Source organism: Oncorhynchus kisutch, linkage group LG26 (genome assembly GCF_002021735.2).
Source record: "Oncorhynchus kisutch isolate 150728-3 linkage group LG26, Okis_V2, whole genome shotgun sequence".
Lineage (NCBI taxonomy): Eukaryota > Metazoa > Chordata > Actinopteri > Salmoniformes > Salmonidae > Oncorhynchus > Oncorhynchus kisutch.
The window spans coordinates 18,637,129-18,663,346 of record NC_034199.2 but is presented as its reverse complement, the minus strand read 5'-3'; the positions used below and the strand labels follow the sequence as shown (position 1 = coordinate 18,663,346).

The 26,218-nt window shown below is 41.1% G+C and overlaps 1 protein-coding gene across 6 annotated transcripts in view; it reads right to left on the bottom strand.

The window, feature by feature from the left end:
- Window positions 1–1,219: 1,219 nt before the first annotated feature.
- Window positions 1,220–26,218, bottom strand: part of LOC109871401 (calcitonin gene-related peptide type 1 receptor) — a 50,837-nt gene continuing 25,838 nt past the window's right edge. Inside the window, exons 2-14 of one of the 6 annotated variants that reach the window (XM_020462259.2) lie at window positions 24,996–25,105; window positions 23,631–23,784; window positions 23,402–23,452; window positions 14,359–14,469; window positions 10,185–10,297; window positions 9,796–9,887; window positions 9,518–9,644; window positions 9,159–9,312; window positions 8,981–9,041; window positions 8,614–8,680; window positions 7,682–7,900; window positions 6,920–6,961; window positions 1,220–4,428 (exon numbers count right to left, since the gene is read on the bottom strand). In XM_020462259.2, coding sequence (XP_020317848.1) covers window positions 4,207–4,428; window positions 6,920–6,961; window positions 7,682–7,900; window positions 8,614–8,680; window positions 8,981–9,041; window positions 9,159–9,312; window positions 9,518–9,644; window positions 9,796–9,887; window positions 10,185–10,297; window positions 14,359–14,469; window positions 23,402–23,452; window positions 23,631–23,784; window positions 24,996–25,070 — 1,488 coding nt within the window. In that variant the 5' untranslated portion in view covers window positions 25,071–25,105 and the 3' untranslated portion in view covers window positions 1,220–4,206. Of the gene's footprint in view, window positions 4,429–6,919; window positions 6,962–7,681; window positions 7,901–8,613; window positions 8,681–8,980; window positions 9,042–9,158; window positions 9,313–9,517; window positions 9,645–9,795; window positions 9,888–10,184; window positions 10,298–14,358; window positions 14,500–23,401; window positions 23,453–23,630; window positions 23,785–24,995; window positions 25,106–26,218 lie in introns of all 6 variants that reach the window. The other 5 variants (XM_020462260.2, XM_020462261.2, XM_031806015.1 and 2 more) reach the window with 5 other exon arrangements.

Below are 26,218 nucleotides of genomic sequence, written 5' to 3'. Positions count from 1 at the left end.
GTTTGTAATTTCCACAATTTCCACTTTTAAAAATACTTGATTTACTCTAACAAAAAACATACATTTCCTGTTGCTGCAGGATTATTTACCTGCTGTAGAAAACTGGCTCAAGTTAAGACCCCAAATCTGTACCAATCAATTCCCCTCTACAGAGGCAGAGCTGCTCATGAGAGCTATGATGTGACTGACAGTCAGTTACCAATCATTGTGTAAACCAGCAGTACACAGCTCCAGTCCTCAATGCCCACACCAGCATGCACTCTCCAGCCAATCAATAAAATTCATTGATCAATTGAGTGCAGAGGACGTAACTGAAACCAGCAGGACTGCAGAACTAGAGTCAATCAATCAAATGTATTTATGAAGCCCTTTTTACATCAGCCGATGACACAAAGTGCTATACAGAAACCCAGCTTAAAACCCCAAACAGCAATTTAATTTCAATTTCAATATCCATGAACACCCATCTGTTAAGTGAATTTTTCCGATTTTTTGTTGGTTTCTAAAACAATCTATAGGGAACTCAAAAACAGTGTGATCATGACAGGATTATTATAAGAATAATCCATCTGAAACAAAAATCTAAGTTAAATAATAGGACTAAATCAAATCAAACGTTAAATGGACTTTAAATAAAGTTTAATTTGATTTAGTCCTATTCATTTACTTACATTTTTTGTTGAGATGGAGACGTGAATCCAACAAATCAATTATTCATTTGTAGACAAACTGGAATTAAAGACAGACTACGTCAGTGGAACAGTTGGAACTATCCAAGCAGAAGATACCTCTCCTTCAAACATTGATACTTCGAGAGTTTAGGATATTAAGATGATTCTGAGAAAAATGGCTTTAAAGTTCAGAACCCTCATTGGTTTGAATAGTGTCAGCAATTTGTATATTGCCCAACCCTGGGCAGCAATGCTGCCCAACAATGCTACCCAACCCTTTATTTTTTCTGATAGTGGGATAAAACATTGAAAATCTGATATTGTTTTAAAGATACAAATTCAACATATTTTATACAGGGTTTGTCTATGTTGAAATGTCAAAACAATAGTTAACATTGATTTAAAAAAATTAATCCAATGTATTTTTCACGTAGATTCCATGTCACAATACCTTGACATTACGTGACTTTCCTATTAAATAAAAAAACGTCAGTGTATCTTATTTCTTCTGTTGAAATAGAGAATATAAAAGATAACAAAGAAAAATAAATGTTTCACAAATATATATTTTCACATCCAAAGAATAAAACACATACAAATTACACCCATACAGTCAAGTGGAGTCAGGGTGTGTAGACTTCCAAATATATATACACAGTACATTTTTAACATATAACACAGACATTATCCTTGAAAATACTTTTCTTCGTAGTAAGTGCTACTTCAAATGTCAAAGTCGTCTAATATGAAAACACCTCTGAATACAGTTTTAAGATATCATTAAGTTCTTCAATAAGAAACTGTCCTGCAGTCCACGTCACATTCTAACAAATGTTACGAAACAGGATGCATGGAATTTACTTGCCAGAAGTACTGGCAGCTAATATAGAGATGTATCTGAGAGTTGGTATTGACATGTCTTCTTGTCTCCATGCCACACTACACACACACACACACACACACACACTTGTGCTGTGTAATAGTATCTGTTTAGTTACCAACGGTCACTGTATGATTATGATTATAATGTTCAAGTGGTAGATGCCTGGGACGGCCAAAACAACTTTCCTTGTTAGGAATTTACAGATGCAATTCGGGCATCATTCACCCTCTATCAGAGTGCACTGGCAAAATGGAGGAATGGCTTTGTTTGTACCCTTGTGGAAAGCTAGCAGAAATGGCAGAGACAATTCATTTGAATGTCAGTCCGATGGCTAATGATCAGTAAAAGCATCAAAATGGTAAAAAACAACTTCCTGCTGACAACCTCCCACACACTTCTATATGACAGCTGCTTCATATTTGAATACCTCGTATACACCCGTAAATACAGCGTAAATATATACAGTATATGTACATAAAGCACTCACCTTAATTGCATTTCTGCACTGCAAGATTTACAACATACAAAAGTATGTGGACACCTGCTTGTCAAACATCTCATTCCAAAATCATGGGCATTAATATGTAGCTGGTCCACCCTGCACTCTTCTGGGAAGGCTTTCCACTAGATGTTGGAACATTGCTGCGGGGACTTGCTCCCATTCAGCCACAAGAGCATTAGTGAGGTTGGGCACGGATGTTGGGCGATTAGGCCTGGCTCGCTGTTGGAGTTCCAATTCATCCCAAAGGTGTTCGATGCGGTTGAAGTCAGAACAAGGTGCAGGCCAGTCAAGTTCTTCCACATTGATCTCGATAAACCTTTTCTGTATCACTTTATGCCCAGGGGCATTGTCATGCTGAAACAGGAAAGGGCCTTCCCGAAGCTGTTGACATAAAGTTGGAAGCACAGATTCGTCTAGAAAGTCATTGTATGCTGTAGTGTTAAGATTTCCCTTCACTGGAACTAAGGGGTCTAGCCCGAACCATGAAAAATATGGTTCCTTCGCCACCTAACTTCACAGTTGGCACTATGCATTCTGGCGCGTGGCGTTCTGCTGGCATCCACAAAACCCAGATTTGTCCGTCGTACTGCCAGATGGTGAAGTGTGATTTATCACTCCAGGGAACGTGTTTCCACTGCTCCAGTGTCCAATGGTGGCGAGCTTACCACCACTCCAGCTGATGCTTGGCATTGCACATGGTGATCTCAGGCTTGTTTGCGTCGGCTCAGCCATAGAAACTCATTTCACGAAGCTCCCGATGAACAGATCTTGTGCTGACATTGCTTCCAGAGGTAGTTTGGAACTCAGTTGTGAGTGTTACAGCCGAGGACAGACCATTTTTACTCACAAAGGGCTTCAGCACTAGGCAGTCCCGTTCTGTGAGCTTGTGTGGCCTACCACTTCGCGACTGAGCCGTTGTTGCTCCGAGACGCTTCCACTTCACAATAACAGCACTTACAGTTGACCCGGGGCAGCTCAAGCAGAGCAGACATTTGACGAACTCACTTTTTGAAAAGGTGGCAACCTGTGACGGTGCGACGCTGAAAGTCACTGAGTTCTTCAGTACGGGCCATTCTACTGCCAATGTTTGTCTATGGAGATTGCATGGCTGTATGCTCGATTGTATACACCTGTCAGCAACAGCTGTGGCTGAAATAGCCAAATCCACTCATTTTGAAGGGGTGTCCACATACTTTACATAATCTGATTGTGAGTCGTTTCCAGCATTTGGATGAAAACAATCATTTAAAAAGTAGTGAAATTCACATGAATGATTCCGATAGTGAACAGTGGCAATTATATGGAATTTAGAATATATGAGCATATAGTATGTGCCAGACATATAGAGAACACAATGTTTTATAGGCATACCGTTTGCCACTGAGTGGAATGTAAGGTGTAACCTATAAATATTTATTCCATAGATTTAAAACAGTGCCAGAACCAAACTTCATAATTGAAGTAACATTCAGTTGTACAGGACAGATATTGGCATAAATGACAATAGTTGATCATGGTAAAGCATGTACCTTTTCAAAAGTTATTATCTACCAACAAGGGACTGTACTGTATATCTGTGTAACTTTGCCCTTAACTTGAGCTTAAATTCAGCTAGAGAAACACAGATAATAGCCTCAAAGAGCCTAGTTCTTAGTGGCATAGATTGTTGTGTATAAAAATAGCCGACAAGGGTGGTTCTTGGCTTGGCATATCACAAATAATACTTTTGGGCAAACACCCAGGCTTTATCTGAACTGATAATATCTTAATTTGGATTGTCAAACCTCCTTTTTACATTGTTTATGTACAGTCATGTTAAAAGGACTGCGTAACACTTGAATGCTTTAAGATAAATTATCAGAATATAAACATTTGGCTTCCTCTGAAAAGCAGCAAAGAAGCTTCATACATGGATACTTGAAAAAGGTTGGCAAAAAGTGATTCTCACTAAGCTGATAAAACGATTAAGTGCCCATTTCAATGTGTTAATCGAAGGTAGCAAAAACATTTTTTCCCCAGTGCGTATACAAGTGTCCGAACGTTTCTGTTGTTTATCCCTTCTTTCTCCCTTCCCTCGGTTAACCCAGGAAACCTAGTAACAAACTGCAGCCTCCCCTTCCCCACCATTCCGAAAAAGAGTCATCCTATCCTCAGGTGAACGGGTTCTCTGATTTTAAGATGGAGGTCTCGATTTCGAGGCAGGCCCCCTTGCCGTTCAAGTGTTCTGTGTGGCTGTCGATGCTGTAGCAGCCCTGGACCTCAGTGATGGACGAAGCAGTGTACGAGGCAGACCGCATGGCATCTGAGTGGGCGAAGGTGCTTCCAAACTGGATACGGTACTGGTTCCAATGTCTCCTCAGAACCCCTTGCACCTACCAAGACACGATGTCGACCATAAGATTCAGCACACAGAAAATAAATCAATACATTTAGTAATAAATTACTAGTAATGAATGAACCCTAATTGCAAGACCGTATCCTCACACAGTGTTTTCCTGGCCCTCTCCCAGGCATTCACAATTACCATATTAACCCTTGACCACTTCATCTGTTACATAAAGCAACCCTAATCCAAACACAAATAACACATTTGGTAAGAAACCCTCTCAATTCAAGGAAACGTATAGTATTATGCAGAGTCATGAGTGCATAGAACTCCCTTCCATCTTATATAGTGTAAGGGAACAGCAAACCTGGTTTCAAAAAACAAATAAAGCAACACAGCCTCTCCCCCATGTGACCTACTTGTTGTGTGTATGTACTGACAAGTACAGTTGAAGTCGGAAGTTTACATACACTTAGGTTGGATTCATTAAAACTAGTTTTTCAACCGCCCCACAAATTTCTTGTTAACAAACTATAGTTTTGGCAAGTCAGTTAGGACATCTACTTTGCGCATGACACAAGTAATTTTTTCAACAATTGTTTACAGACAGATTATTTCACTTATAATTCACTGCATCACAATTCCAATGGGTCAGAAGTTTACATACACTAAGTTGACTGTGCCTTGAAACAGCTTGGAAAATTCCAGAAAATGATGTCATGGCTTTAGAAGCTTCTGAAGTCTGGTTCATCCTTGGGAGCAATTTCCAAATGCCTGAAGGTGCCACGTTCATCTGTACAAACAATAGTACGCAAGTATAAACACCATGGGACCACCCAGCCGTCATACCGCTCAAGAAGGAGACACGTTCTGTCTCCTAGAGATGAACGTACTTTGGTGCGAAAAGTGCAAATCAATCCCAGAACATTATCTCTGGTCTGATGAAACAAAAATAGAACTGCTTGGCCATAATGACCATCGTTATGTTTGGAGGAAAAAGGGGGAGGCTTGCAAGCCGAAGAACACCATCCCAACCGTAAATTACGGGGGTGGCAATATCATGTTGTGGGGGTGCTTTGCTGCAGGAGGGACTGGTGCACTTCACAAAATAGATGGCATCATGAGGCAGGAAAATTATGATGCAACATCTCAAGACATCAGTCAGTCAGGAAGTTAAAGCTTGGTCACAAATGGGTCTTCCAAATGGACAATGACTCCAAACATTCTTCCAAAGTTGTGGCAAAATGGCTTAAGGACAACAAAGTCAATTTATTGGAGTTGCCCTCACAAAGCCCTGACCTCAATCCCATAGAAAATGTGTGGGCAGAACTGAAAAAGCGTGTGCGAGCAAGGAGGCCTACAAACCTGACTCAGTTACACCAGCTCTGTCAGGAGGAATGGGCCAAATTTCACCAAACTTTTTGTGGGAAGCTTGTGGAAGTTCAACAATTTAAAGGCAATCCTATCAAATACTAATAGAGTGTATGTAAACTTCTGACCCACTGGGAATGTGGGAATGTGAAACTGAAATAAATCATTCTCTCTACTATTATTCTGACATTTAACATTCTTAAAATAAAGTGGTGATCCTGACTGACCTGAGACAGGGAATTTTTACAAGGATTAAATGTCAGGAATTGTCAAAAGCTGAGTTGAAATGTATTTGGCTAAGGTGTATGTAAACTTCTGACTTCAACTGTATATAGGGGACAAATCAGAGTGCTAATAAGTCTCAAACCGTAAATGGTTTCTCTTCATTATGCATACCTCTGCTTGGTGGAGATTTTCTGGGATGGTGACCCTTTCTCTATCCTTGTCTTTTGACTGGATAGACCAGGAGTCTGCAAAGGTAATCGTGGCCTGACCGCGAATTGCCCTGTCTCTCTCAGCGGACAATCGCCGGAAGGATTGGAGAAGACTGAACGGTAACCGGACCCCCCCCCCCCCCCCCCCCCCCCCCCAAGGTGCATGTAAACGTCCGACTTCAACTGTATGTGTAACTGACAGATGAATACACACACTACATGTTAATGTTTTTAAATGTATGTAAATTGTTCAGTATTTTGTCTGTAATGTCTTTTTTGTTATACGTCAGACCCCAGGAAGACGAGCTATCGCTATTGGCTATCGGCTAATGGGGATCCTAATAAATCAAATCAGCACTGCTCATACCACTCTATGGACTGTCCCGTGACTGTCTCTGGATGCCTGCCAATGCTTTAATGATCTTCAATCTGAGAGAATCATCTCCAGAGGCCCACAAGCTCCCATGAAATGCTTTGGAAGGTCAACTTCCCCAGATGCATCCCCAGGTCAGGTCACCTCTCGGGGAGGGTTTGCACAGAGGAAGTTGCCTAACCTTGGCTTGATCGCACAGGGAACTGAGGACTCAAATGTACAGGGGAGGAGAGGGTCGCAACATTTCTGAAAAGGTCCCAAAATGTCCTGTGAATAAGCTGCAAGGGAATCCTCCGACCTAAAATTCTATATCTGGGATTTCAGAAAACCTGATAAATGAATGTGGGTCAGAATCTTACCTCTCCGTTGAAGAAGCAGAAGATGGTGGCTACCAGCAGACCCTGAGAAAATAAAGCAAACAAAGGAGCCCAGTCAGTGCATATCGGTTATAAACCCATCGCTTTAACACCCTGGGAGAATGTCTCAAGCTCTCAAACACCCAAAACAGTCGAGCCGTGGGGCTGATTTTGCCAACTTTGATGCATTTTGGCAGCAGACCTTTCGAGGAACATGTAAAACGAGGGCGAGAGAGAGGTACAGAGAGAGAGAGAGTAGGGACAGAGAAAGGCGTTGTAATGTATTATTTATTGAGCTGATTCAGCCTGGCACCAGAAGGCACTGACTGTACCTCAACATGAGTTGCAGCACTCAACCCTCCTCCTCCTCCCCTGCCAGACAATGACATATACTTTCTTCCACAGGCCATGAGATAAAGACACAGGAGTCAAAGGCTAATAAGGCGCCGACCTGGTCTTAATCCAATAATAAGAAACGGTGGCTGCAGATGACTACTTCAGTTTTATTGTGGCAAAGGAAATGTTACTGCTGCTTACTTCAGAAGGGTTATGGTTCTCTTTTTCTCCCCCAGACACCTTAGTATGCACTTACCGACAGTACGTCACTCTGGACAAGAACATCTGCCAAATTACCATGCACAACATACACGAAAGTCACCCTAAACTTGGTTGGAAACATGAAAGATACATTACTGTAAGCCTAGAAAGTATAATGTTAGAGTCATATGTGAGCTAGGGTAACTAGCAGAGAATAGATAGTCTTACCTGATAATGCATTAAGATGTGCATGATGTAGTCGTAGATCTCAGAGGAGACCCGTCCCTCTGGTTTGTAGGGCAACAGGACGTACTGGATCCCCAGGAGAGGTACCAGAATCAGGGTGGCGCGCACCGCCTTCATGTAGAGACTGGACTCAGCCTGGTGGGTCACCTTCAGCTTAGTGATCAGGACACGCACAATGTTCAACAGGAAGAACAGGTTCACCTTGGAGGATATAGAGAGGAAAAGGCCACATTTGTCAGAATATAGCCATTGAGAGGAGATGTTTATCCAAAGAACCCTCAATCACCAAACATAAAAAACAAGGAATACTGTTCACGACTGTAAGCAATAGTGGGTTTACTTCTTGATGTCATAAAATGGTGCATTATGGGTAATACATACGTTTCTGAACCACAGATAAGTGTATTACTGGAGAGCAGATTAACATAACATTCATTATAATTCTCAAATTGACTAAACAAGGAGAAATCAGGCAGAATTCCTCAAAATAAAGAAACATCAGCACATCTGATAAGACATGCAGCTCTAAACCAGATTGGACCCAAAGAAAATAATTGCAAACTATAAGAGGATGCTTGATTGTCCGGTTTCCTTTGAAGTCAGACCAATGGTTTTATCAGGTCATTCCTAGAATGCCAAAGGCACGTGGTTCTGCCGAATGACTAATGGGCGGGTCACTAATCTATCAACCTACAGGATAGTTCTGTGAAATTACTTATCTAGATATTTGTTTCCTGGGCTAGTTGAACAAAAACAAGGTGTGGTCTCTTTTTGTCCATAGACTACGTTCAAGGTAAGGCAACAAAAATGAAAACAATATCCTTGAACACTGCAACCCCTTTCCACTTAAGTTTGCACTCAAGAGAAGCAGGAATATAGATCGATATAGATATTTGCATGTACTACAGACTTACCAACAAAGCAGCACAGATGGGCCCATGGATTATGTAGAGGAGTGAAGTGTTGGAGCTTATCCAACAACTGTAGGAGGGGAAGAGACAAATTAGCATTCAGGGTCTGCCGCCTTCTTTTATGGTTTAAATTAGATTTTTACAAGAGCTGCTTACAGGAAACATATTCATAAAATTGGATTGAAAGCTCTAGAAGTGTGCCAACAGGATTCTAATAGGCAATGGATACATGGTAGGGAATACTTGTAGCTGTAATAGAAACTAATTACAGCAAGATGTGTTATGCTGTATGAATAGCTTGTAGTTGAAGAAATGATAAATTCACTGAAAACAATTGTGGTACAAAATACAGTATCTGAACGTAACTCACTTGTCATTGTAGTAGTAACTGCGAGCGATTGCATGTATAGATGCTGGAATTAGAGGAAAGCCTGAAAAACAACAGATATCCATTGTCCGTGACAAACAGTGTTACTTCCATGAAATAACATCCAAACTTCACATCCAAATCATATACGGGTATACGGGGGGTATCCCCAAAAACCTACCCCAGCCGAGAAGATAGTACCACATCAAGTGCTGTTTCTCAGCAAACACAGCAACAACGATGAGGGTGTGCAGGTATATCCCTTCACAAAGCATCCAGAAATAGTTGCAACCAAAAAGATAAAGATGGATAAACTGGGACACTTTACAGCTTGTCTGGAAAAAAAGAAAATAAGGATGTTGCACATGCAGTTCTTCTGTGTTTTACTCTTTGAATATCTCGAAAGGCAGCAGCAAATTAGCAGTGTGTATACTGCCATTGCATTGGTGTGTGGCTGTAAAATGTACATCATACATCATAATACACATATAAAATGATCAATCACATAATATCCATCCACCCACCCACCCATCCACTTACAGGGTTTCTTTGTACTAGCTCCTGGTTATTCGCCACAGCGGTCAGCCAGATGATGGTAATGACCGAGTTCAATACAAAGGAGAAGAAGAGGTTTTTGTGGAGAGTGATTCGCTGACAACTTAAACTCCTACACGAAAGGGGAAAAGGTGTAGACTTTTTCATTGTGGCGTTAAAAACCGAAAGTCATTTGGCATCAACTGTCCGTGTCTAATAACAGATCCAGGAACAAAAACTTTGAATATTCAATTAGTTTTATTGTTTGGTTCATTTATACTCACTTGAAATAGAAAAATATTCCCAGGGAAATTAATAGGGATGTCAGTGATAAGCCATGACCAATGAGGGCCAAGTAGAATAAATTCATGGCAGTCTGAAAGAGAATAGACACAATAAGCCTCATATTGCCCTAGCATATTACTGTATGTGTTCTGAACTCCCTAAACCCAGCTATATAATGGCAATGCTTTGATGAATCAATACAACATTATAATGCAAGTCCCATAGCCCTTATAATCAAAGAGCAAAGAGTATTTTCAAGTACTTAATGTCCATTCAATAAAAATTTCTGCAGGAGGTCAAAGTGACATTCCTCACATGCAGCAAGCACGTGCGTTTGAATTAACAGAACATCCATTTGAGAGTTGTTGTTTTTTGGACCGCAACATACCATTCTGCCTTCATTAGTATGCTCGTTGCATCGTGTGTAGTTGGTCCATGTTCGGTTGCTCTCGGGATGCAGAAACCAGTGGCCGTTGTCACTGCATATTTTTGTCACCAATTCTGTAGAGCATTACATCAAAATGTATGTAGATGAATCTATAAACACATCAAATACAGTCTTCAAAATGCAGAGACTTGAAGTTGCTTTTTCTGAAGTCATCGTTCCTCTAAGTAATATAATTTGCAAGTGCTTTTAAAGCAACCTCTTCCTGGAGATCTACTGTCCTGTGGGTTTTCAGTCCAACCCTAACACACCTGATTCTACTTATTAGCTGCTCAACAAGACCTTAATAACTAGCTGAATCAGATACGCTAAATTAGGGTTCAACTGAAAACCTACAGGACAGTAGATCTCCAGGAAGACGGTTGGGCATCTCTGCTCTAGGGCTTGATTACAAAGGAAAGTACATTGGAAAAGGCATTTGATCTGCCTTAAACCCAGTGTTTTTCAATGTTGATCCTGGGGGACCCACTGTAGGTTGAATTTCACTACCACTGATGTCACTCAATTAGACCAAGGGTCTTCTACTCCCGTCCTGGAGAGGCAGCCTATAGGGAGGTTGTTAGGGACCTGGCAGTGTTGTCAGCAAGACAAAGGAGCTGATCGTGGACTACAGGAAATGGAGGGGCGAGCACGCCCCCATCCACATCGATGGGACTGCAGTGGAGCGGGTCGAGAGCTTCAAGTTCCTTGGTGTCCACATCACTAAGGAATTAATATGGCCAACACACACCTATACAGTTGTGATTGGGCCACAACTGTGTGGGAGGCTGAAAAGATTTGCCATGGACCCTTAGATCCTCAAAAAGTTCTAGAGCTGCACCATTTGATTTATTTTAAATGTTTATTTTACCTTTATTTTACTAGGCAAGTCAGTTAAGAACAAATTCTTATTTTCAATGACGGCCTAGGAACAATGGGTTAACTGCCTGTTCAGGGGCAGAACGACAGATTTGTACCATGTCAGCTCGGGGATTCGAACATTGAGAGCATCTTGACTGGCTGCATCACCCTTGGTATGGAAACTGCAAGGCTCTACAGAGGGTGGTGAGTACGCCCCAGTACATCACTGGGGCCAAGCTCCCTGCCATCCAGGACCTCTGTACCAGGTGTCAAAGGAAGACCCCAAAGACTCCAGCTACTCAAGCCATTGACTGTTCTTTCTGCTACCACACAGAATGTGCTACTTGGGCTCCACATCCAAGACGCAGCGGTCTAAGGCACTGCATCTCAGTGCTAGAAGTTTCACTACAGACTCTGGTACGAATCCAGGCTGTATCACAACCGGCTGTGATTGGGAGTTCAATAGGGCGGCACACAATTGGCCCAGCGTCGTTAGGGTTTGGCCGGGGTAGGCCGACATTGTAAATAAGAATGTGTTCTTGTTTGAACTGCCTAGTTAAATTTAAAAAACAGTGCACCAAGTCTGGGACTGTGAACAGTTTCTACCCCCATTGCTAAATAGCTAATCAGATGGCTATACAGACTACCTGCATTGACCCGTTCTTGCACTAACTCTCTGGTATTGACTCTATGCACACACACTGGACTCGACCCACACACTCACACATACTACACACATACTACACTGACACTCCAACACACACATACACACTACATACACCCACACACATAACACATGCATACATGCATACTGACGCCACACACACACTCACACGCACTTTCACACTCACCACATACCCTGCTGCTATTGTGTATTTTCTATCCTGTTGCATAGTTACTTTACCCTTACATATAGCTACCTCAATTACCTCGTACCTCTGAAAATGTACCCGGTACTAGTACCTACCAGTATATAGCCATGTTATATTTACTCTTTATTTTTACTGTTTATTGTTATTCGTTATTCACTGTGTATTTATTCCTTGTGTCACTATTTCAATGTATTTATTTTTATCTTTATCTTTCACCCTGCATTGTTGGAAAAGGACCCGTAAGTAAGCCTTTCATTGTTCGTCTACAACTGTGGATTACAAAGCACGTGACAAATAAAATGTGATTTGATTTGACATGGTGTGCAGGCCTTTGTTCCAGCCCAGCACTAACACACTGATTAAAACTGGTCGTGGTCCAGATTTATGACCATGATTAGATTATAATTTGAAACAGATGTGCTAGTGCTGGGCTAGAACAAAATCCTGAGGTTTATTAGTACAGCATATCTACTTGGTACCACTGAACTGGAACACCCTGAGTCTGCAATTTTAGAAGTATTCTAAGACAGAACATGACACAGAAGTCACAGAATAAGTTTGAGGAAAAACTAAAAGAAATGGAGCAATTTATTCATGAAAGATCAAGTGTAATATATTCTAAAAATACTAAACTGGATGGAAAATAGGGAAAAATGCACCAAATATTTTTTTCTCTTCAACATCGAACGAAAAACTATTTACAGAAACGTACAAATGATGGTGGTTACAAATGATGGAGTCATCCATGATTCACCAAACAACATTTTGAAATACAATACAATAAAAAAAGAATACAACCTTTACATTACCGTGTAGTTTACCAACTGTGAAGTACTTAGTATATATATACCGAAAGAAAGAAATGATTTCACTACAATATATTTTAATAGAAAGTTAAATTAGATACAATTTATGCTACCAGACCTGTCTACATAGCTGGTAAATTCGCTCTGGCTATCTACTCCGATTTCAGGGCACGGGTAAAATAGTCTAGCTAGCTACATTTTCAGATATTGCAAGTTTCTAATTTTGACAGAAAGTAATTTTCATTTCAAGTTAAATTGTACAGTTAGCTGGCTGTCTCACTGGCTAAAATTATGTGTATGATCTTATTATTCGTATCTCAGCACAATTTGTTTTTGCCAGTTACAGCCTAATGTTAGCTAGCTAATATTGAACCTGATTGGTTAGCTCCCTGCAGATTCATACAGGGCTGTAACGTCATGAGTTGGGATTATGGTTTGTTGTTTACCTAGCTAGCTACATGTCTTAACAAAAGACTCTACTATGCAAGTAACCATTTCATTAGAATGTCACTGCGACAACTGTTGACAGCCAGCTGGTTAATTCGCAAAGAAAAATTGTTGCCAGCAGCACAGTTGCAGTCACCAATGCTGTGGATACCACAAAAACAGCCTAACCAGCTCTGCTAGGGTGAGTAAAATGGTCAGTGAGCTGTTCTCTTATTTGTGTCTGGAAGTTGCTAGTAAGCTAGCTAACATTAGCCAGTTAGCTTGGGTGCTTGACTGTTGTTGTTGGGACAGAACGCTCGGATTAACCCTTGAAGAGTGGGGGGGTATAAAGCTTAAGAGGGTGTGAACGATGCTGAATGGGTGTAGACAAAGACCTCTCCTGTATGTAGGTACTAAATAATTCAAAGGCCATTTTCTCAAAAGTGAGGTTACAAGTTTATCAACTTTCAAAGCAGAATTACTTTCCCATTGTTTCTCAAATGCAGTGTATGATATAACACAATTTCAAATTTTGCTACATTAGACCGAATCAAGGCGGTCGGTCACAATTGTGATAAATAAAAAAGAAGAGACAGAATCATTAGATCACTTGTTTCGGTACTGCTCATATGTAGCTTGTTTTTGATCGCAGGTTCAGGAATAGCTGAAAAAAATTCAACATTTAGCCAACTCTGCAAATAGCACTGCTGGGTGATTTGATAATCATAGTCAATCGATCAGTAATATAATAATACTCTTAGCAAAGGTGTTTATCTTAAATTTACAATCTGTAGAAACTATGAAAAATACAAGATTCAGAACTTCTGTGAAACATCACAGCACAATGGAAAAATGGATGGTCTTCAGAGATAGATGGGAGGGGTTGAGGGTAGCTGTAGGCTGGGACTAAAAACAAACAAAAGATAACTAATGTAAAATATACCTTCTGTGAAATGTATGTAGTATGTATACGCTGGAAGTGGACGCCTAAGTATTGTTGTCCATTAGTTTACTCCAATCAGGGGAGGGGTGGTAGGGTTAGAGGAAAATAATAAAAAAAGGAAAATATCTTTAAATAATATATATTTACAAAAAACTATATTTGGGAAATTGGAAATGATGCATACAATTACATTGATAGCAGCCACAATCTTCGTGGGCTTCGGAGGTTACCTGAGGGGTCAAAGTCCTGGAAGTAGTCAGGGCAGTACTGCTCTGAAGTGAAGCCTGCCTCTGTGTCGTCCCAGCACAGCCACCCATCCCAAGTCCGGTTACACACTGGTCCTGCAGCATAGAAACCATCAGAGAAGAAACCTGTTCAAATAAAGCAGGAGCACTGCGAGGTGAGGTCACTGACACTGTCTGTTACACTAATCAACACTGTGGTTCACCGAAGCAGGTCAAGCCAATACTCAGTTTAAATCAATATGTGATGTAAGTACATACAGTGTCTTCAGAAAGAATTCACACCCCTGCACTTTTTCAACATGTTGTTGTGTTACAGCCTGAATTAAAAATCTATTACATTTTGATTGTTTTTGTCGCTGGCCTACACACAATTCCCCATAATGTCAAAGTGGAATAAAAAATGAAAAGCTGAAATATCTTGAGTCAATAACTATTCAACCATTTTGTTTTGGCAAGCCGACATAAGTTCAGGAGTAATAATTTGCTTAACAAGTCACCGAATAAATTGCATGGACTCAATCTGTGTGCAATAAAAGTGTTTAACATGATTTTTTCATGACTGCCTCATCTCTGTACCCCACACATACAATTATTTGTAAGGTCAACAATGGTGTTGGAGAAGAGGCTGAAGTTTTACGTGTCCCCAACTGATTATGTTTTTTGTTTGTTTATTTGTGATGTTTTTGTAACTTATTTTTTTACTTATTTTGTACATAACGTTGCCGCTACCGTCTCTTATGACCGAAAATAAATTCTGGACATCAGGACTGCGATTACTCAACACTGGCCGGCATAATCCTTTTTCTCCTTTAACGAGTCTGACAAGGCCAACGCGAATGACATACTGCTTTCTTGGGAACAGGCCCAGATCCCCGTGACTTGTGTGAAGAGGAGGCAGAGAAAAAAGGGCCAGAAGGCGGGCTGCCTTCTGAGAATTCGTAGGCGAACCTCCACTTCCTTCCATTCTGCTAGCAAACGTGCAATCTTTGGAGAGTAAAATAGATGACCTATGCAGAAGATTAAGCTACCAACGGGACATTCATATCTTATGCTTCACGGAGTCGTGGCTGAACGACAACACTATCAACATGTTGCTGGCTGGTTATACGATGTACAGGCAGGATAGAACAGCGGCGTCTGGTAAGACAAAGGGCGGCGGACTATGGATTTTTGTAAATAACGGCTGGTGCACAATATCTAAGGAAGTCTCAAGCTATTGCTCGCCTGAGGTAGAGTATCTCATGATAAGCTGTAGACCACACTATCTACCTAGAGTTTTCATCTGTATTTTTCGTAGATGTAGCAGCCATGAAGTGCTTTGAAAGGCTGCTCATGGCTCACATCAACACCATTGTCCCAGAAACCCTAGACCCACTCCAGTTTGCATACCGCACTAACAGATCCACAGATAATGCAATCTCCATTGCACTCCACACTGCCTTTTCACACCCGGACAAAAGGAACACCTATGTGAGAATGCTATTCATTGACTACAGCTCAGCGTTCAACACCACAGTGCCCTCAATGCTCATCAATAAACTAAGGACCCTGGGACTAAACACCTCCCTCTGCAACTGGATCCTGAACTTCCTGACGGGCCGCCCACAGGTGGTAAGGATAGGTAACAACACATCCACCACGCTGATCCTCAACACGGGCCCCTCAGGGGTGTGTGCTCAGTCTCCTCCTGTACTCCATGTTCACTCATGACTGCATGGCCAGGCATGACTCCAACACCATCATCAAGTTTGCCGATGACGCAACAGTGATCACAGACAACGACGAGGAGGAGGTCAGAGATCTGGCCGTATGGTGCCCGGACAACAATCTCTCCCTCACCAGGCACGACAAAACCTATTCCCCCTCTGGAGACTGAAAAGTTTTGGTATGGGTCCTCAGATCCTCAAAAGGTTCTACAGCTGCACCATCGAGAGCATCCTGACTGGTTGCATCACTGCCTGGTATGGCAACTGCTCGGCTCCGACCACAAGGCACGACAGAGGGTAGTACAAACGGCCCACTACATCACTGGGGCCAAGCTTCCTGCCATCCAGGACCTCTATACCAGGCGGTGTCAGAGGAAAGGCCCTACAAATTGTCAAAGTCTCCAGCCACCCTAGTCATAGACTGTTCTCTCTGCTACCGCATGGCAAGCGATACCGGAGTGCCAAGTCTAGGTCCAAGAGGCTTCTAAACAGCTTCTATCCCCAAGCCATAAGACTCCTGAACATCTAATCAAATGACTACCCAGACTATTTGCATTGTCCCCCCTTCTTTTACACTGCTGCTACTCTCTGTTGTTACCATCTATGCATAGTCACTTTACAAATTACCCCCCCCGCACATTGACTCTGAACCGGTACCCCCCTGTTACAGTATATAGTCTCGTTATTGCTATTTTACTGCTGCTCTTTAATTACTTGTTACTTTTATTTATTTTTCTTATCCATATTTTTTAAAACTGCATTGTTGGTTAGGGGCTCGTATTCGGCGCATGTGACTAATACAATTGGATTTGTTTTGAAGGTCTCTCAGTCGAGCGGATAATTTCAAACGTAGATTTAACCACAAAGACCAGCGAGATTTTCCAATGGATCGCAAAGAAGAGAACCTATTGGATTGGTTAAAAAAAAGTATACAGTAAATCCCCTTTGAGCATGGTGAAGTTATTAATTACACTTTGGATGGTGTATCAATACTCCCAGTCACTACAAAGATACAGGCATCCTTTCAAACTCAGTTCCCGGAGAGGAAGGAAACCACCCAATAGTGACTTTAGAACATTTACAGAGTTTAATGACAGGAGAAAACTGAGGATGGATCAACAATAATGTAGTTACTCCACAATAATAACCTAATTGACAGTGAAATGAAGGAAGCATAATAAATTTAAAAATCCAAAACATGTATCCTGTTTGCAACAAGGCACTTAAGTAATACTGTAAAAAATGTGGCAAAGCAATTAACTGTGTTATGTGTTATGTTACGTTATGTGTTATGTTAGTGTTGGCTGCCTCATGTTATGGGTATGCTTGTAATCATTAAGGACTGGGGAGCTTTTCAGGATAAAACATAAATGGAATGGAGATAAGCACAGGCAAAATCCTAGAGGAAAACCTGGTTCAGTCTACTTTCCACCAGAGACTGAGAGATGAGTTCACCTTTCAGCAGGACAATAACCATGAACACAATGCCAAATTTACAGTTTTGACTTAAATCTGCTTGAAAAAAGACTCCAAAATGGTTGTCAAGCAATGATCAACAATCAATTTGACAGAGCTTGAAGAATTTTGAAAATAATAATTGGCAAATGTTGCACAATCCAGTTGTGGGAAGTTCTTAGAGACTTACAGCTGTAATCACTGCCAAAGGACTTGTGCAACATGTCGTGTGAATATTTGAGATATTTCTATATTTCGTTTTCAATACATTTGCAAACATTTGAAAAAAAAAAACATATTTTCACTTTTTCATTATGGGCTATTGTGTGTACATTGGCGACACAATAAATATATTTAATACATTTTGAATTCAGGCTGTATATGAGTATATGACATATTTTAATGTTGTTTGTTGACATTACATACAGAAGTTATTGGAGACATCTTCTGAAATATCTTGTTGCTAATGTCTTTGTGGTTTTTTGTCTACTTATCAGTTTGTTATGTACAAAACTAACGAATGAACAACTATTGATTCTGAATAAGCCCCTAATTGTATGGTGGCAATGAGATATTACTGTGGAAACCCAGATAATGAAACATCTCACATCAGACTGATTTCTAAATATAGAACTGCTTCCTGATACTGTCTTCCATCCACCAAAAAGTCCAGTTGACTAAAATCAATCTTAGGGAACAACATTGAGTCAGAAAGGAATACAAATGCCCTTTCTTGGGTTTGAATTAGAAAAAACAAAAATACCCCTGCTTGTCTCACTATTTACTTTTCTTCACTTTTATCTAATAGTCGGGAGTTTCAGACTTTGTTTTTGACAACAGGGTGGGATGTGGGTTTGAAAGCTTTGGATTGAAATTCACAATCCCCTGGCATGTGGTGACAATAACGCTTGAAATAATAGAAGAGCTAGACGTTGCTCTTGATGGGGAGACTTATTTTAGAAAACATTTCCCTGACATAGATTGGGCCTTCTACTGAAGAAAATGTGTCATACCTCCTACTGTAGCATCCACCCACACAAACATTTTAATAAATCAATATAACACTAAAGTCAAAAGCATTATTGAAAAAGGAAAAGTGGCAAATATACTTCCCCAAATATCTCCAAACGTTTTGTTTGAAATAGTCGGTTAAGTATGTTTAGGGTCTTTAAAAAGTTTTGGTATTACGCCTGTAGGGTTACCCTAAAATTAAATACGGATTATACGTGTGATAGGACTGCTAATTAGCCAAGACTCCAAGCGAACATCCCCTAGCTGATTGCTGGTGTGACTGAATGGTAATTAGGATTGGGCAGTATCCAGATGACCCTACCGTCATACCATTTATGTACTATACCGGGGTATACAGTATTACAGGAAGTGTAGACAAGGGGCACTATTTTAAAAATATATATAATTTCGGCCCCAGGGCAGTAGTGGAAAAAGTACACAATTGTGATACTTATGTAAAAGTATTGATACCTTAATAGAAAGTTACTCAAGTAAAAGTTAAATTCACCCAGTAAAATACTACTTGAGTAAAAGTCTAAAAGTATTTGGTTCTAAATATACTTAAGTATCAAAAGTAGATGTAATTGCCCAAATTTACTTCAGTATCAAAAGTAAAAGAAAATATAAATCACTTCAAATTCCTTATATTAAGCAAAGCTGACAGCACCATTTTAATGTTTTTCAAATTAAAGGATAGCCAGGGGCACACCCCAACACTGAGACATAATCTACAAATTTTGCATTTGTGTTTAGTGAGTCCGCCAGATCAGAGGCAGTAGGGATGACCACGTATTCTCTTGATAAGTGTGTGAATTGAACCATTTTCCTGTCCTGCTCAGTATTCAAAATGTAATGAGTACTTTTGGGTGTCAGGGAACATGTATGGAGTAAAATGTTGATTATTTTCTTTAGGAATGTAAGTGAGGTAAAAGTAAAAGTAGTAAAAACATTTTTTTGAGTAAAGTAAGGTGCAGAAAACCCAAAACGCTACTTTTATTTTTTATTTTTTTTATTTTTTTCACCTTTATTTAACCAGGTAGGCTAGTTGAGAACAAGTTCTCATTTGCAACTGCGACCTGGCCAAGATAAAGCATAGCAGTGTGAGCATACAACAAAGAGTTACACATGGAGTAAACAATTAACAAGTCAATAACACAGTAGAAAACAAAGGGGGGGTCTATATACAATGTGTGCAAAAGGCATGAGGAGGTAGGCAAATAATTACAATTTTGCAGATTAACACTGGAGTGATAAAAGATCAGATGGTCATGTACAGGTAGAGATATTGGTGTGCAGAAGAGCAGAAAAGTAAATAAATAAAAACAGTATGGGGATGAGGTAGGTGAAAAGGGTGGGCTATTTACCAATAGACTATGTACAGCTGCAGCGATCGGTTAGCTGCTCAGATAGCTGATGTTTGAAGTTGGTGAGGGAGATAAAAGTCTCCAACTTCAGCGATTTTTGCAATTCGTTCCAGTCACAGGCAGCAGGGTACTGGAACGAAAGGCGGCCAAATGAGGTGTTGGCTTTAGGGATGATCAGTGAGATACACCTGCTGGAGCGCGTGCTACGGATGGGTGTTGCCATCGTGACCAGTGAGCTGAGATAAGGCGGAGCTTTACCTAGCATAGACTTGTAGATGACCTGGAGCCAGTGGGTCTGGCGACGAATATGTAGCGAGGGCCAGCCGACTAGAGCATACAAGTCGCAGTGGTGGGTGGTATAAGGTGCTTTAGTGACAAAACGGATGGCACTGTGATAGACTGCATCCAGTTTGCTGAGTAGAGTGTTGGAAGCCATTTTGTAGATGACATCGCCGAAGTCGAGGATCGGTAGGATAGTCAGTTTTACTAGGGTAAGCTTGGCGGCTTGAGTGAAGGAGGCTTTGTTGCGGAATAGAAAGCCGACTCTTGATTTGATTTTCGATTGGAGATGTTTGAGATGAGTCTGGAAGGAGAGTTTGCAGTCTAGCCAGACACCTAGGTACTTATAGACGTCCACATATTCTAGGTCGGAACCATCCAGGGTGGTGATGCTAGTCGGGCATGCAGGTGCAGGCAGCGACCGGTTGAAAAGCATGCATTTGGTTTTACTAGCGTTTAAGAGCAGTTGGAGGCCACGGAAGGAGTGTTGTATGGCATTGAAGCTTGTTTGGAGGTTAGATAGCACAGTGTCCAAAGACGGGCCGAAAGTATATAGAATGGTGTCGTCTGCGTAGAGGTGGATCAGGGAATCGCCCGCAGCAAGAGCAACATCATTCTATAGTACTTCGAATAGTACTTTGAATAGTACTTCAAAGTATTTTACTTAAGTACTTTACACCACTGCACCAGGGATCAGGAGGGGGTTGAATGTCTCTGCTGTTGATCTTGACATCTCGCCACTTAGCTAGCAAGTTAGCAAACCAGATGCATAGCTGGAGCCCTGACTTAGATATAACATACTCAGCTGACCCCTCCCCGGATATTGTGTTAAACGCTCTACAACAAAGCTTGCTTAGTGTCCAACAGGTTTTCTCTGCCCTTAACCTTGTTCTGAACACCTCCAAAACAATGGTCATGTGGTTTGGTAAAAAGAATGCCCCTCTCCACACTTGTGTGATTACTACATCTGAGGGTTTAGAGCTTGAGGTAGTCACCTCATACAAGTGTTTGGGAGTATGGCTAGACGGTACACTGTCTTTTTCTCAGCACATATCAAAGCTGCAGGCTAAAACTAAGTCCAGACATGGTTTCCCCTATTGTAATCGCTCCTCTTTCACCCCAGCTGCCAAACTAACCCTGATTCAGATGACCATCCTACCCATGCTAGATTGTAGAGACGTAAACTCTGGGACACTGTAAAGTCCATAGAGAATAAGAGCACCTCCTCCCAGCTGCCCACTGCACTGAGGCTAGGAAACAATGTCACCACTGATAAATCCACGATAATTAAGAATTTCAAGAAGCATTTATCTACGGCTGGCCATGCTTTCCACCTGGCCACCCCTACCCTGGTCAACAGTCCTGCACCCCCCACAGCAACTTGCCCAAGCCTCCCCCATTTCTCCTTCACGCAAATCCAGATAGCTGATGTTCTGAAAGAGCTGAAAAATCTGGACCCTTACAAATAAGCAGGGCTAGAAACTCTGGAACCTCTCTTTCTAAAATGATTATCCGAAATCCAATTACTAGCCTGTTCAACCTCTCTTTCGTTCCTGAGATCCCCAAAGATTGGAAAGCTGCCACGGTCATCCCCCTCTTCAAAGGGAGAGACAATCTAGACCCAAACTGCAACAGACCTATATCTATCCTGCCCTGCATTTCTAAGGTCTTCGAAAGCCAAGTTAACAAACAGATCACCGACCATTTCCAATCCCATCGTACCTTCTCCGCTATGCAGTCTGGTTTCCGAGCTCGTCGTGGGTGCACCACAGCCAAGCTCAAGGTCCTAAACAGTATCATAAACTCCATCGATAAGAGACAATACTGTGCAGCTGTATTCATAGACCTGGCCAAGGCTTTCGACTCTGTCAATCACCACATTCTTATCGGCAGACTCAACAGCCTTGGTTTGTCAAATGACTGCCTGGCCTGGTACACCAACTACTTCTCAGACTTAGTTCAGTGTGTCAAATCGGAGGGCCTATTGTCCGGAACTCTGGCAGTCTCTATGGGGGTGCCACAGGGTTCAATTCTTGGGCTGACTCTTTTCTCTGTAAACATCAATGATGTCTCTCTTGCTGCTGGTGATTCTCTGATCCACCTCTACGCAGACGATACCATTTTGTATACTTCTGGCCCTTCTTTGGACACTGTGTTAACTAACCGACAGACGAGCTTCAATGCCATACAACTCTCCTTCCATGGCCTCCAACTGCTCTAAAATGCAAGGAAAACTAAATGCATGCTCTTCAACCAATTGCTACCAGCACCTGCCCGCCCGTTCAGCATCACTACTTTGGACAGTTCTGACATAGAATATGTGGACATCTATAAATACCTAGGTGTCTGGCTAGACTGTAAACTGTCCTTCCATACTCACATTAAGCATCTCCAATAAAAAATGAAATCTAGAATCGGCTTCCTATTTCTCAAACAAAGCATCCTTCACTCATGTTGCCAAACATACCCTTGTAAAACGGACTATCCTACCGATCCTTGACTTCGGCGACGTCATTTACAAAATAGCCTCCAACACTCTACTCAGCAAATTGGATGCTCTAGCAGGTATATTTCACTGGTCATCCCCCAAAGCCAAATCCTCATTTGGCCACCTTTCTTTCCAGTTCTCTGCTGCCAATGACTGGAATGAACTGCTAAAATCACTGACGCTGGAGACTCATATCTCCCTCACTAACTTTAAGCACCAGCTGTCAGAGCAGCTCACAGATCACTGCACCTGTACATAGCCTAATTAAATAAAAGTTATATAAAATGAAAATGTATTGAAAATCATACAGTCGGTATCTTTAAATACCCAGGTATATGGTATAAATGGTAGTTCACTCATGCCTAAAGCTAATCAGACACAACACTAGCAGATTAGCATCCAAATAAGAGGCTGATTAAAGCCCCTTGTGTAAATGACACCAAATTACTGCAGCACTGATATATTGGCATTCCTCTCAGTCCCTCAGCACCTTTTCTCTCCTCACCTGCCGATTGGCTAATGTTAATTCCCTGGATACAAATAAGACTGGTGGGATTATCAAACCTTGTCAGCCATGAACTACACAAGCTTTTTTTTCTCCCTATGAAATACCTCCTCGTTGGACATCAGTTGCTCAGCTCGAGTGCTTGTGTAACATGAATCGAACCCACTTAGGATTCAAACTCATACATGAGCACAAGCACTCGATAATCAAGTTATCCTACCTGGTTGAGGATGTTGCCATTCACAATGAGTGGTACTAGCTTCAGAATTTTCTACAATAAAGAAAAAATAAGTATGTCAATGTAGCAACCTAATTTTGCTACAAGACAACTTTTCCCTATTTGGGATTCAGACGCTCAATTTCCCTCACACATATAATAATTTACCATGACCCACTATGCCAATGACAGTGGTGCCTGTACACAGGTCATGCATTTTTGATCATTTTACCTATTTTGTTGTGGTCGTTATCTTTCATGATTTTCTGGTAGCACTCAAACTGGGCGGTCACAATCTTTTTCCTGGTGACGTCTGTGTCGTGGTAGACATTCACCGGTACGTACTCCTGGGTCTCGTTCACCTCTGGGCTAGCCACAACAAAGATCTACAAGTAAGAGAGCCCAGTGCATTACATAACATAACATACCACATATGCATTACATGGCATCACACAACAGAATAAATATAGAATATCCAAGGGTCAGTATCAAGTTAATTGCAGAAAATCATATGAATCATATAAATGCAAAGCTTAAGTGGAATTAATAAACATTATTAATTTCACATTTTTGCTAATCCAAAATTAAAAAGGCCTCATTCATATTTGATAGAAGTAATCTTAAGCTAAATTAACTGGACTGTATAGAGATTGTCTGTCATCTCCATCATTAGTTTGTCGACTCATTTGTCTGTAAGCAAATAGCTAAACAACACAGTATATTTTTAAAATGTGTCTACACCCAGGGTTGTGTCTGAATTCTATATTTGAACTCAACGGGGGACCGATTAAAAACGCTCAGTCACCATATCCTCATTTAGGACACAGGAAGAGGCCGTAATGTAGAGCCGAGCGACTCCCTTTAAATCCATGTGAGCTCCATGGAAAATTAAACAAAGTAAATGGTGTACAAAGACATGTCAAATCACCCAATTAGAACCCAAATACCATGGGGCAATGTTAAATTGCAAGTCTTAACAAAATGTCATGCCAAAATAACAAAATTGTGGGTGTTCTATTGCTGAATCATTAGGTGATCACTGGACGCAAAAGCAGGATGCACTGCTTTGTATTCAATGATTTTAAGTTTGTCCTACTCTTTTTTTGTACAGATCAGTCCCCCAGAGAGGGATAAATGGATGGGGACATTAGTGACAAGAATCAGTTAACAAGTTAATGCATGTTAACCTACCAGTGTCTGGACCTATATGCCATCATATTGACCCCTTGCCAATTTCACATGCACTTTATTGAATATTCATCAATATAAACGTTCACCTAAGTTATTGAGATTTTCTGCATAGATAATTCACTAGAATTAAAAAGGATACAAACACCATTTCTTCCCAGCAAATGGTGGCGTTCTATTACTGGGCATGCCTTTTAAAAATGTAAACATACACAGTATCTTATACGGTGTATTAACCCACCAATGAGACAGTAGACATGAAAAGAGCATTTCTCTGCACTTATGTGGCCCTGCACATATGTGTGTGCGTGCGTTTGTATGTGTGTGTGTGAGGGACAGAGAAAGCGACAGAAACACAGACAGACACAGAGAGAAAGAAAAAGAGAGAGTAAAGAGATTAAATTCTTACATCAGTGGGAGTGCACAGTAGGAGACAGATGACCATCCAACACCAGCCGAAACCGTCCATTTTCTTTCTCGGCATGTCAGACGATTCACTCTTTAATGGCTATCGAGCTGCTAAGGGGAAAAAAGCCCATTAAAATACCGATCCACATTTTCTCACTTCAGCAATCAACATCATCCCTCCATCTCCATCCCTCTTTCATCACTCATTCCCTCCAATATGAAGATGTACACCCATTTGCTGCGCTCTACCTAAATCCTATGCAATCGATTGAGCGCCTTCATGGGATTATTTCCAACCACGGACATCACATCGGCTCCTTAGTGCAGCTGTGGACTGTGCTGTGCCATCACCAGTATTTATGGCAACAGAGCATGCACATGTACTCCAGTTCAGTTCAAATTGGCCAGTGTGGATAGTAGCGAGGTCAACACAATCCCAGAGGATGACCAGAGGAGACTGGGGAAGAGTGAAGAAACACCTGATCTCTAATATGTTCAGACGTTACAGGCTTGGAGGCGTATTTCTTGTACAGCTGCCATTTGCTCCTCTAGTCCTGATCCTGTAGTCCTGATGTATTTGTATATTGTAAATATATAAACAGCAAAATACATTTACTACTCCAAACAATCTTTGAGAAAAGTCTTTATATTGCTCTATTTGTAATTTGAAATTCACATAGATCGTTTGCATGTAAATTACATGTTGAAATTCCCAATGCATACAGTGGACACAATGCTTTGTCAGGTGGATTTGAACACAGAGTCTTGGATGCTATGTCAATCAGTATCTAGAAGCGTTGTCCGGACACTTTGTTTGGACCGGACATCCCACGTACTGCACACATAATGTAAGTGTTTGTAGAATTGGGTCTTGTCAGGACCACGAAATACTACACTGCTCAAAAAAATAAAGGGAACACTTAAACAACACAATGTAACTCCAAGTCAATCACACATCTGTGAAATCAAACTGTCCACTTAGGAAGCAACACTGATTGACAATAAATGTCACATGCTGTTGTGCAAATGGAATAGACAACAGGTGGAAATTATAGGCAATTAGCAAGACACCCCCAATAAAGGAGTGGTTCTGCAGGTGGGGACCACAGACCACTTCTCAGTTCCTATGCTTCCTGGCTGATGTTTTGGTCACTTTTGAATGCTGGTGGTGCTTTCACTCTAGTGGTAGCATGAGACGAAGTCTACAACCCACACAAGTGGCTC